Source organism: Mobula hypostoma, chromosome 28 (genome assembly GCF_963921235.1).
Source record: "Mobula hypostoma chromosome 28, sMobHyp1.1, whole genome shotgun sequence".
In the NCBI taxonomy this organism is placed as follows: domain Eukaryota; kingdom Metazoa; phylum Chordata; class Chondrichthyes; order Myliobatiformes; family Myliobatidae; genus Mobula; species Mobula hypostoma.
Window position 1 is genome coordinate 19,261,842 of NC_086124.1, and position 13,932 is coordinate 19,275,773.

General features: G+C 43.0%; 1 protein-coding gene across 1 annotated transcript; it reads left to right on the forward strand.

Annotated features, from left to right (window-relative positions):
- Positions 1-586: 586 nt before the first annotated feature.
- LOC134338741 (probable G-protein coupled receptor 139) lies at positions 587-4,671 on the forward strand. Its single transcript, XM_063034781.1, has 2 exons — positions 587-656; positions 3,770-4,671. The coding sequence occupies exons 1-2, from the start codon at positions 587-589 to the stop codon at positions 4,669-4,671; spliced, it is 972 nt and encodes a 323-aa protein (XP_062890851.1).
- The last annotated feature ends 9,261 nt before the right edge of the window (positions 4,672-13,932 follow it).

Genomic DNA, 13,932 nt, shown 5'->3' on the forward strand with positions numbered 1-13,932 from the left:
GCTCCAAGACCACTCTAAACCTTACCTCCACCAAAGCATTTCCCTTTTCCTTCATCCATGTGCCTAGCTACAGGTTTCTGAAATGTAAATTTACACAATATATCTGCCTCTGACACGAACCCACATATCTAAAGCTCCCTGCGTATAAAGCATCCTCATCTGAATCACTCCCAGAAGATAACCGGCCCGCAATCGCAATAAAATAATGCTCCTGCTTCTCATCCATGGCAACAGATACACATCATTTACACGGAAAAATCAGCAACTGATGAGAGTATGCAGAGCACTTCAACAAACAAAAACGAAATCTTTCAACATGTTGGATCTTTTCATCGTGTTTACAGAGTGCATTCATATTCATAATATGCATAGTATGGGGCAGCTATGTTGTTTACACCTAGGTCACTGGTGCTGACATGATGTATTTGTTTAGGAGACCGCAACCAATTATGTAAATGAAACTTGTCACAATGTCAGTGGAGATTTGGTTTTCTGCATAAAACGGTGCTGCTTATTATGTGTCCGATCAAACTGCGTGTGGGGGTTACGGCTTACAGTTCCACAATAGCCGCTTCCTCTCGCCAGGATGGTATTGCCGCTCATAAACCGGATCGAGGCCATTTACTACCCCGTTCTGGCCTGCGTTGGAGTGCCAGGTAAACGGAGATAAATCTCTCGGTTATGTTAAGCGTTCTGCAGTACTGCAGATGAAAATGTTTCCCTCGTTGTTTTATTTCTAAACTCAACATTTCTAGTTCAACAGGAGAATGGCAGAAATTTCAACGTCCTCCATCGTTCCATCCAGTAGGATTTGAGTGGTTTATCTGATTAATTCAATTGCTTTTAGAACATAGAACATAGAATAGTACAGCACATTACAGGCCTTTCGGCACACAATGTTGTGCTGACCCTCAAACCCTGCCTCCCATATAACTCCCACCTTAAATTCCTCCATATACCTGTCTAGTAGTCTCTTAAACTTCAATAGTGTATCTGCCTCCACCACTGACTCAGGCAGTGAATTCCACGCACCAACCACTCTCTGAGTAAAAAAACCTTCCTCTAATATCCCCCTTGAACTTCCGACCCCTTACCTTAAAGCCATGTCCTCTTGTATTGAGCAGTGGTGCCCTGGGGAAGAGGCGCTGGCTATCCACTCTATCTATTCCTCTTAATATCTTGTACACCTCTATCATGTCTCCTCTCATCCCCCTTTTCTCCAAAGAGTAAAGCCCTAGCTCCCTTAATCTCTAATCATAATGCATACTTTCTAAACCATGCAGCATCCTGGTAATCTCCTCTGTACACTTTCCAATGCTTCCACATCCTTCCAATACTGAGGCGAACAGAACTAGAAACAGTACTCCAAGTGTGGCCTAACCAGAGTCTTATACAGCTGCATCATTACATCGCGACTCTTAAAACTCTATCCCTCGACTTATCCACATAGATCTATTTTGATCACTGGAATTACCTTCACCCCATATTGATTATTGTTTGGTGAGTTGTCCTGGGATTCAAAATGCTCATGGTACCATGGATTGAAAGCCAGTTGCAAAAGGAACACAAGGTGTGGAAATGGGGCATTTTTGACTGGAAGGTGCTGATTCCTGGCGTGCCTCAGTGATTGTTTTTGTAACAAATCATTCATGAATTAGACGAATTACACTGACGAATTGAATTGTTTCCAAGTTTCCTAATAATGCGTAGATATGCAGAAGGGTCATGTTGTGATGTCGACATTATGATTATATAATAGTGTATTGAGTGTATTGCGGTCATTTATGAGGTTTTGTACTCCGGTGAGATAAACCAAAAGCGGATAATTATCTATGTTACGAGAATACACATAAAATTAAGATGTTTGCTGGCCTGGGCTAGCATCAGTGGCATCAGCAGTTGGTCTGCCACCTGCCCTCAGGGGAAGGAGAGATAAGGAACAATGGAGCAGCGTCTGGAGATGTGTAATGGAGGGACGTGGGAGAGGGAGCTGTCTGGAGCGGCTCCCCCCTTTGAACCCTGAACTGTTTGAAGTGATGGACGGGCGATGCCCCAGCAGGGGGATGGAGGGGGACAGGTTCGCTAGGACAGACACACACGCCACCCGAGGTAACGAGACCCTGGAAGCGGTGCGCCTCTCACGAGTGGGTGAGAAGTGCCAGACAACGACAAGGGTGGAAAGGTACGATCAGCGGGAACCCGGTGTGTGTCCGCCCTTGCCTGGGTGCCGGGTTCACTGCAGAGGATCGACCGCATCTGGAGGAGGGGTCACAGTCGGTGACCTCAGGTGACATCACCAAGGACCCGCCCAAATGCTGTTTGTGAGCCATCTCGCTGGTCTGTGAGTGAAGCCGTTCTGAACGATCAGTTGTTCCTGTTCTCTCTGTCTCTTCCCCCACCTTGTCCATCTCCATGGCAACGATTACTGCGAACTGAACTACTAACTGGACTGAACTTTGAGTCATTTTGAAATTGGTCATTTACCCCTAGACAACGATAGAGCTTGATTGATGCTGTTATCTTAATTCTGTGCACATGTGCGTTTATCATCGCTGAACTGTTGCATTTATTATCCTTTCGATTAATGTGTTGCTTGTTTCTTTAATAAAACTTTCTTAGTTCTAGTACTCCAGACTCCAACTGAGTGATCCATTTCTGCTGGTTTGGCAACCCAGTTACGGGGTACGTAACATCTAAAATACAAAGTTATTGTCAGGGTGATACATATCACAGATATAACTGTCCTCAAGATTTGCTCTGTCTAGAATCAACAACTAATATTACAAACGTGACGAACAATACTTGCTTAAATTAAGATAAATTATATATGGTTTATACCACGAAGTAAACAAAAATAAGTGTAATATTAGTGTCAGCTGAGGTAAATATCTCCCAACCTATTATTATGTTTTTTTTTCAATTGCGTTGAGAACCTGATTGTGGTATGAATCAAGATGTTGCTGGACCGTAGTGTGGAGGACATTTAGGTTCACGACTTCCTGCACGATGCTTCGGGTCTATAATGATGAATGTTTCCTTCCCGAGACAACACTTTGTGCAGTTATCCTCAATAATGGGGACTGCTGGATGCTTGACGATGATTAACTGTAAAGGAGGAACATTTTGAAGGTTCCAAGTGCTCTGGGGAACGCATCAGATCATTTCACCGCTATTCCCAGCAAATACCAGGGACGGAAAATGAAATGGGTGGTTGATGGGAGATTTCCTTCCATTTGTACAAATTGCTGGCATGGACACAGTTGGAATTCCGAAAACAGTTTAAAGGTCCCCTTGCTAAAACAAAGGATTGGTGGAAGTCCAACGAACCATTTTTTTGACACTAGGAGCAGATTCTATCGGGGAAGTTCTCTAGTTTGGTCTCAATTCAGAAGAATACGTGGTGACGTAAATCCTACCGTTATATGCTTAAATGACAAGATGGAGGATAAGATGGTTTCACATATGAAGAGGGAGACAAACAGTGCGATATCATTACAAAATAAACGATCGGTAATATAATGCGGAATCGCTGGAACACTGTTGCTTCCAATAAATATTAAAGACAGCTGATTTAATTTCTCTTCCAGATATTCCTACAAATCAGAGCATATTTCCAACATTTCTGGTTTACATTTTTCCATTTCCAGTATCTACCGTTTTGTTTAACTTCTTATTCATCTGCAACAGTCCTGGACTTCTCACTCTGAGAACGTTACTAATTCTCAAGTACTGATCCGCAAATCATCTGTTCCATTTCTCTTTCTTGCAGTGAACCTGGCGGCGATTGTGATCCTGTCCCAGGGAAAGTGCGGTCTCTCAGGATGTGTCACTCGCTACCTGGTGGGAATGGCAGCGGCCGATCTCCTGGTCGTTCTATCGAATCCCGTGTTGAAATGGACTCGAGAGTTTCATTTTCAAGATTCATTTCTGTCCATTACTCCGGTCTGCAGGCTCCTGACCGTGGCAGAGTTTGCAGCCATCTTCACTTCTGTGTGGTTGACGGTCACCTTCACATTAGATCGATTTGTGGCCATTTGTTGTGAGAAATTCAAGAGAAAATATTGCACCGAGAGAACGGCGGCAGTGGCGATAGGGATAGTGAGTGTGCTGGGCTGTGCGGAGAGCGCACCTTGGTTTTTCTTGTTTGAACACGTCTACATTATTAACAACGTTCCTTGGCATTGTGTACCTTCCGAGACCTTCTTGCACTCCATTGCATGGGGCGCATTTGAAATGTCGCACTTCATGTTAACCGCTTGTACCCCCTTTGTTTTCATTTTATTGCTCAATATTATGACGGCCAGTCGTGTTTTATCGGCCAGCAAAGTACGGCGGGCACTCCGGGGCCGGAGGGATGGTGAGAACGTTGAGGATGCTGAGCTGAAAAACCGAAAGAGGTCTGTCATCTTGCTCTTCTGCATTAGTGGTAGCTTCATACTGCTCTGGGGGACATATGTTGGGCATAGGTTTTATGTGCGCATTTCGGGCAATTACGTTTATACATCCACATCTGACCCGAGTTTTATCGCGGAGCATGCGTCGAGGATGCTGCAGATTCTGAGCACCTGTACTAACACATGTATTTATGTCGTGACTCAGCGTAAATTCAGGGCGGAGTTGCTGAGAGTAGTGACGTACCCAAGCAAAGCGATCCTTAAACTGTGCAAGTAAATTAACGAAATCAATCTCCCGTTAAAAACACAAAGGCTTCCCCTGTTGTCCGTGTTCTAGTGCCGGTGTGAGTTGTGCTGACAATGAAGAAGACCACTGATTGTCGTAGAATCTCACATACCTTTCGTTCTGTCTGCGGAGATGCCGGGACTTGCGGCTGATTATATTGCATATCCACAGGCGCTCCCCAGCTGCTCCAACGACATGGGATATGATCAGGTCTCTATTGCAACAGCAGAATGTAACCATCGAACATTCGGCCTATAAACCAACCATCAAAATCCTGATCACCACATATTAGTAAAACCATAATCACTTTGATCCCTTTTCACCAAACTGTGTTTTGTTATTTCCTTGATCTACATTTATTTTGCTCTTGTAAATGGTCTTAATAATTTATATACAACGTTTCTTCTCCCGGAATGATGCTTTTCGGATTCTATGTGCTTCAGATGCTGTTGCAAGTAAGTATTTCATTGTATTTTGCATACGAGAACAGATTGATTTTCTTCCACTGCTCTCTCGCCTTAAATTATCCCCCCAAATATGTTGTTTAATCAATTGCTCCTTCCAGGTTTACAGTAATGAAGATAACATAATTTTATTGGAAATTAAGTTCTGGGCTAAATACGTGGGAAGAAGTCCAAGCCACTGACATTTTTCAGAATAGCTTTGCGCATCACCTTATTGCGGGACTTCCTGATACAATTGAGGACAGGATTTTAGCCCGTGTGTCCAATATCCAAATCACAGAGGCACTGTTTTGTTGGATTAGTTCCTCATCACGTTTTATGTTAACCTGTAATCCAGTATTTATCCCAACATGACTGGTATTAGACACCTTTGTTGTGAGGTAAAAGCGTCCGACTCCTTACGCCATCTGTTCTAAGTTGTATCATCTTCGTGATAATATAGCGAAATTCTTCACTACACAAAACATATCTGGTCTTCTTCCGGGAAAGAACATGTTATGTAACGCTCAGGTGATCCTCTTCCGCCTGCTCTGCAGAGCCATCGCATCAACCTGTAGTATAGAGAGCAGAAATGTAAACAATACCCGTTGTGATCGAAACAACATTCGATGAACTTCTACTACAGCCACACTGCTTTCGCATTGCATTTCTCAATTCACGAAAAGAATCCTCGCGCTTGTAATTTAATGCTATATTTCAAAGCTTTGTCATGTTAGTGGAACATTGCCCTTTCATTTGTGCACAGTTGTCCCGCTCTTCCTCTGGACACTGCTAAGGGGGATCGTGGACAGATGGAAATGTATACATATAATTGTGCGGCATTAACCTTCTAAAGGCGAAACTGCGATTACATGAAGTTCAAAGTTCATATTTCAAAGTGCAAAATAAAATAGTATCACCATACACTGCCATGAGATTCATTTTCTTCTGTGCATTCAGAGTAGTTGCAAACAAAACTGAAAGAATCTATGCAGTGCATTAGAAGATATACCATCCTGATCAGAGGCAGCAACTTTTGTTAACTGTAAACCGTAGTAGTGACATACAGTTTGGTTTGACACATCATAAGCAGCCCTGATATATACAGAAAATCTATTCTCCACTGACACTTAGTATATATTTACTCGCTGCTGATTCTGGTAAAGGAGTAAATAATAAAGGACTCTTGGCAGTGTGGAGGATCAGAGGGATATTGGGGTCCGAGTCCATAGGACACTCAAAGCCGCTACGCAGGTTGACTCTGTGGTTGAGAGGGCATGCGGTGCATTTGCCTTCATCAACCGTGGGATTGAGTTCAAGAGCCGGGAGGTAATGTTGCAGCCATGTAGGACCCTGGTCAGACCCCGTTTGGAGTACTGTGCTCAGTTCTAGTCACCTCACTACAGGAAGGACGTAGAAAGGGTGTAGAGGAGATTTACAAGGATGTTGCCTGGATGATAATTGGTTGAGTGAACTCGGCCTTTTCTCCTTGGGACGACGGAGGATGAGAGGTGAGCTGATAGAGGTGTACGAGATAATGAGAGGCATTGATCATGTGGATAGTCAGAGGCTTTTTTCCCCAGGGCTGAAATGGCTAGCACAAGAGGGCATAGCTTTACGATGCTTGGAAGTAGGTATAGAGGAGATAACGGGGTAAGTTTTTTATGCAGTGAGTGGTGAGTGCGTGCAATGGGCTGCCGGCCGCAGTGGTGGAGGCGGAAACGATAGGGTGTTTTAAGAAATTCCTGGATAGGTAAATGGAGCTTAGAAAAATAGAGGGCTACGGGTAAGCCTAGGTCGTCGAAGGTAAGGACATGTTCGGCACAGCTTTGGGGGCCGAAGGGCCTGTAATGTACAGTAGTTTTTTTATGTTTCTATGTTTCTAAATAATGCTGATTTTGGCAATAGCGTTTCTAGAAGAGTTATTTCCCTTCAACCATTTTGTCCTTGAGACAAGTTGCACAACCCGAAACGCGACGGCTGCAAGTAAGGTTTCTATTGCATATGACAATAATACGACTTTCACTTTGACGATTGTTAGCAACGAATGGCAATCGGAAGGCAAGTAAAACAATCTCAACAATTGCAGGAACTTTTAAGTCTGACACCATGAGCAAGCTGGTAGTTGGAACATTTGGCGAGATAATGTTTCGGACATTTACCGAGATAATGTTCAGAAGATATGCAGAGGTGACTTATTTCAAAGATGATGACAGCATATGCTAATGAGTGAAACAAACTGCTAAGAATTATACTGTTTTTTGCAGAGCAGAAGGCGATATGGGCGTTATATAGATTAATACAAAATCGGGACATGTCGGAAGAGTTTACGATCAAAATTAGAAGTACGTATATGTGGAAAAAATGGCCAGAAACTACATAGTAGAGAAAAAACATACACACACAGACACACAGAAATGCACACAAATACCCACACACAAACACACACACATTCACACAGACACACAGACACACACACACACACACACACACACACACACACACTGAAACACACAGAGTTATATTGGTAAGTATTCAACATGACGAGTGTTCTTGTTAATAAAACCTGCCTCAACCTGTAGATTACATGTACGGCATCTTACATCTATACCTTCCACTGCAGCTTTCTCAGGGCAGTGTATGGTGACACTGCTTTACTCTGAAGTTTGAAATATGAACTTTTGAACTTCTGCATATCGATCTATTTTAATCATCGAATTTACCTGCACACCATATTAATTCTTGTTTGCTGAGTTACATAGAAACATAGAAAACCTACAGCACAATACTGGCCATTCTGCCGAAAATGCTTTGACGAACATGTACTTACTTTAGAAATTACCAAGGGTTACCCGTAGCCCTCTATTTTTCTAAGCTCCATGTACCTATCCAGGAGTCTCTTCAAAGACCCTATCGTATCTGCCTCTGCCACCGTTGCCGGCACCCCATTCCACACACTCATCACTCTCTGCGTAAAAAGCTACCCCCGACATCTCTCCTGTACCTACTTCCAAACACGCTAAAACGGTGTCATCTTTTGTTAGCCATTTCAGTCCTGAGGAAAAAAAAAACCGCTGAATGGCCAAACGATCAATGACTCTCATCATCTTTTTGCCTCTATCAGGTCACCTGTCATCTCCTGCATCTCCAAGGAGAAAAGGCCAAGTTCACTCAACCTATTCTCATAAGGCATTCTCCCCAATCCAGGAAGCAGCCTTTTAAATTTCCCCTGATTCCTTTCTATAATTTCCACATCCTTCCTGTAGTGAGGTGACCAGAACTGAGCACAGTACTCCAAGTGGGGTCTGACCAGGGTCCTATATCGCTATAACATTACCTCTCGGCTCTTGAACCCAATTTCACGGTTGATAAAGGTCAATGCTCCGAATGCCTTCTTAACCACTGAGTCTACCTGCGCGGCAGCTTTGAGTGTTCTATACACTCGGACCCCAAAATCCCTCTGATCTTCCACACTGCCAAGAGTCCTACCAAAATAAACCACTTCACACTTATCTGGGTTGAGCTCCTTCTGCCACTTCTCAGCCCAGATTTGCGTCCTATCGATGTCCCGCTGTAACCTCTGACAGCCCTCCTCACTATCCACAACACCCCCAACCTTTGTGTCATCAGCAAATTTACTAACTAATCCCTCCACTTCGTCATCCGGGTCATTTATAAAAATCACGAGGCAAGGCATTCTATAAGTATGTGAAGAGCAAGAGGATAATATGTGAGAGAATAGGACCAATCAAGTGTGACAGTGGAGAAGTGTGTCTGGAACCGGAGGAGATGGCAAAGACGTTAAAAATAGGATGTGCTGAAGCTTTTGGAAAGCATCCGGCTGGATTAGTCTCTGGGACCGGATGAGGTGTACCACAGTCTACTGTGGCAGGCGAGGGAGGGGATTGCTGAGCCTCTGGCAATGATCTTTGCATCATCATCGGGGACGGGAGAGGTTCCCGAGGATTAGAGGGTTGCAGATGCTGTTCCCTTATTCAAGAAAGGGAGTAGAGATAGCCCAGGAAATTACAGAACAGTGTATCTCATTACACTGGTTGTAAGATGATGGAAAGGATGCTGAGAGGCAGGATTTATGAACAGTTGGAGAGGCATAATATGATTAGGAATAGTCAGCATGACTTTATGAGAGGCAGATCGAGCCTGATTAAATTTTTTTGAGGATGTGACTGAACACATTGATGAAGGAAGAGCAGTAGATGTAGTGTATATGAATTTCAGCAAGGCATTTGATAAGGTACCCCATGCAAGGCTTATTGAGAAAGTAAGGAAGCATGGGATCCAAGGGGACCTTACTTTGTGGATCCAGAATTGGTTTGCTCACAGAAGGCAAAGAGTGGTTGTAGACGGGTCATATTCTGTATGACCAGTGGTGTGCCTCAGGTATCCGTTCCGGGACACACTCTTCGTGCTCACCAATGCCTTCTCATGGCCCCTTCTAATTTCATTCTTAAGCCGCTTCCTGCTGGCCTTATAATCTTCTAGATCTCTATCATTACCTAGTTTTTTGAACCCTTCATAAACCTTTCTTTACCTCTTCACTAGATTTTTCACAGCCTTAGTACCCCAGTGTTCCTGTACCCTATCTTCCTTTCCCAGTCTCATTGGAATGTACCCTTGCAGAACGCCACGCAAGTATCCCCTGAACATTTGCCACATTTAGGCCTTCCTTTTGGAGTACTCCTAGAACTCTAGGAGAAAGAGAAGAGTTCCTAGAAGAGTTGTTCTAGGATTTAAAATTCTCAGGATTGAAAGCTATTTACAGAAGTGAAAGACCAAGCGGGGAAATTTGGGTATTTTTGTGTGGTTGGTGCTAACTAGCGGTGTGCCTTTCTAAATGTTCTTCGTCCCAAATTACGTGAATTACCTTGACGAAGTAACCGGGCTCCAAGTGTCTTGACAATGTGAAGGTGGGGAGAGTAGCGTTTTGTCGTGACGACATCGTTGTCCTATAACGTGATATTGCAGTGAAGTGTGGGGTTTCGCACTCTGGTAAGATAACGCAAAAGCAGATTGTTATCCAAATGTTAATTTTAATCCCCGGCTAAAATAGACACGAGACATAACTGCGCTTTAAAGAAGCAGGAATGTACATTCAGCCGTGCCGAACAACATAAGGTTAATTTAAGATAAATTATGTGTATTTTGCACCGCAAAATAAACAAGATGAATAGGTATAACATTAGAGTAAGCTGCGGTAAATACTTCCCAACGTATGATTATGCTTTTTCAATTATTTGAGAACCTAATTACATTATCAATGAAGATGTTGCTGAGCCTTAATGCGTAGATTATCAATCTCCGGTGCTTCCTGCCTGATGACAGCAACAAGAAGAAGACATGGCGGGTCTGTGATGATGAATGTTGCCTTCCTGAGAAATGGCCTCTGTGTGGATATGGTCGATAGTGGGGACCTCTGAATCCCCGCTGATATGTAGCAGGAGTAAATAAATAAAATTCTGAATGCCCTAGTCCTCTGCTGCACGTATCATATAATTTTACACCATTCCCTAACAAATAAGAGGAAGAGAAACGATCTGTTGTGACCGGGTTGTTTACGGGAGATTTTGTTGCAGTTGTACAGATTGCTGGTCAAGGCACATTTGGAATCCCGAGAACAGTTCTAAGGCGCCGTTACCAAATAGAAGGATATAGCAGCATCGATAGAAGTCTCAAAGACTAGTTTCTGAGATCTGGGCTATGTTCTGTCAAGGAAGCTCGATATTTTGATTTGTTTTTGAATATAAATGATGTTCTATTTCATGCACATACAGGCCCAAGTGGCCTTGACAAGACAGAGGGTGAGATCACTTCACTAGTAGGAAGGGAGACACAAGACGATATGGATACAAAATAAACGGACAGTCATTTAATACTGAAGTTCAAAGACTATTTTGCTCGGAATCTCTGGAAAACAGTAACACCGTGGTGTTGGACAGCTAATCTGGAAGAACCAGGCGTCGTTTTGTTTTTAGACCTTTTTTTGTCAGTTTGTAAATAAGCTTGTATTTTCTCAGTGGTTCTTGTGGGTTTTGCAAGTTCATTGGATAGTTTATCTTTTAGTTCTAATTACTTGTCTTCCGACTAGCTCTGATTTTTCACCTTGTTTTGCCGATGTCTCATTTGAATCTTAGGATCTCTTTGAATTCATCAGTTTTATTCAACTTGAGGTAATTTAATTAGCACGGTATTTCAAATATCATGCATTGTTTCGTGAACCAGGGTGTATATCAGGGGGTGGGAGCATGCCAACCCATCTTTGCTCGATCGTTGTGGTTCGTCGTCTGGTGAAACTTAGACCAAGTTCTTCTGTGTATCGTGAGAGATTCAAGTTCGTCAGGATACTGTCAGTTTTGATGATTGTGTTTTTGTAATAAATGTTTAATTTCGTTTCAGTCGCCAAAGTCTCAGGTATTTCTGCTAGTGACGCTTAGATAATCATCAGATATTCTTGTTCGTCCATCGTCGTCGCTGAAGACCTCGACGCCGTTTGATGGAGTCGAGAGTAGCGCTTGATTTGGATTTAAGTGAGGGAGAGTTGCGCAGCGTCAGCCTCACTCTCTCTTCCCAATTCCCATCTGGATCCAGTGGCAAGACAAGACAAGAGTCGAGATGGCTGGAGATGGGACTAGGTCAGCTTCTGTGCCTTGTCCTGCTCTACGCGTTCCACGACGCTTGCAGAGACCACCTTCTTGACCGTTGGGCCGTCCATTGGTCTCGTCCGCTCAATCCGCCGGAGTCTGTCTTTACATGCTGGGATAGGCAACTCCCTATCTCACTGAAGAGTTATTTCCCTTGAACCGTTTTTCCCTTGAGTCAATTTGCACCACCCGAAACACAACGGCATTATAGCAATACGATAGCCACTTTGACCATGCTGCAGTGGAAAGAAACATAAATTTGCTCAAGTTATATTCCCTGTTGCATATTTCTGTGTAGTTTACGTTTTATTTCCCGTGCGAAAGATATGCTTTTGATGCTATGGCTGATACGAAGGGGCATAATGTTTGGGTTATTGCTGCAAAGTATTGGGGCCCGTGGGAATGTATCAGAGGAAAACTCTTTTTACTCAGAGAGTTGTAGGTGAATGTAACGTATTGCAATGTTTGGTGTGAGGTCCAGATGTATTGTGGAAATTGATGGAACCCTCAGCTCGGCACACGGATGAAGGAAAACTGGAGTGTTATGGTGCAGATAATAGTTAGATTGTTCTTGGAGTAGTTTTAAATGTCGGCACAACATTGACGCCCGAAATGCGAGCACTACGTTGTACTGTACGATATTCTATGCGCCTGTAATTCTGCTGCAAGTAAGGTTCTTAATGCATATGACAATAAACTCGACATTCACGCTGACGGTTGTTAGCAAGGTAGGCCAATTTAATGGCAAGTAAAACAATCGCAAGTATTACAGGAACTTTTAAGTCTTATACAATGAACAAGCAGGGAGCTGGAGCATTTGGCAGGGCATTGTAATCTCTGCAGTACTGGGACTGTTATTTGACTCACCTCCAGACATTTACCGAGATAATGCTCGGAATTCAAATGCAGGGATCACTCATTTCAAAGATGATAACAATATGCTAATGAGTAAGTCAGACGGCAAAGAATGATACGGTTTTCTCTGGAGCGGTAGACAATATAGGCATTATATGGATTAATACAAAATCAGGACATGTCCGACATTTTACGATCAAAAGCACAAGTACGTATACGTGGAATGAATACCCAGAAGCTACAGTAGAGACAAGATATGCACACACAGACTGTTACATACATAATGGACATCTTGAGACTGTCTTATGACCATGATGTTATGTTTTTTTTTTGTTGGAGGTCACCTGATGTAATTTTCCCGCCGATGTGAGGTCACATGATGACCTGCTCTCAACAGGTATACAGAAGGGAGACCCCAGTGACGCAGTTTAGTTTTCCACCTAGAACGTTATCCAGAGACTCCGCTCCGTTGCATGTTTTTTTTAATGACGCAGTTTCATTTTTAAAACAGAGTTTTACGTTCTATTGTAAGGTACAACAGTGTTGGACTGGCAGTTTACCCATTTCTGCCAGATTTGTTGATTTACCTTTTCAGTAGTATTGGCGAATGAAGACGACTTTATCGAAGTACAGGACCTGAAGGATTAAGAGAAGTTGATATTGTTCGGCAGTTTAATAAAGGATCGACCTTATTGAGTCTTCGTTGAAGAAGTAGCGACCTGCATAGAGATAACTCCTGCCAGAAGAGCAAGGTAGTTCATGCAGGATTTGCTCGCCAGAAGAAAGGTCAGTTGCTCTTAAGCCGTTTATTTCCTTCGTCGTGAATCCTTTGGACAGAGCCAGCAGGAAAGTCGTGTCTATGACGAAATCCTTCTCCAGAGAAGTCTCTCCTAATTGACTGTATAAATCTTTTGGACTTTCGAATTTACCATTTTAAGAACTGTGTTTGGCTTTACTGCTTTAAGAACTGTTTTCGCATTTATCGCTTTAAGAACTAGTACTGAGTTGGGATTTGTGGAATGGCCGCATAGCGGTTAATTTCCGGTAAGGTTTTCATTTGTTTTTTTTTTATTGTTCAGCAGTGTTTAATAAATGTTTGGTTGTTTTTATATAACCTGACTCAATTGATATTCATTGTTGCCGGTTACATAACAAGACACACAGACACAAACACACACACATACACACACAGACCATATATACAGACAGAGAGACAGATACCGGCACACAAAGAGGCGCGCATAAACACACACCCACTAACACGCACAGAGTTATATTCATGCTGCTTCATGGCC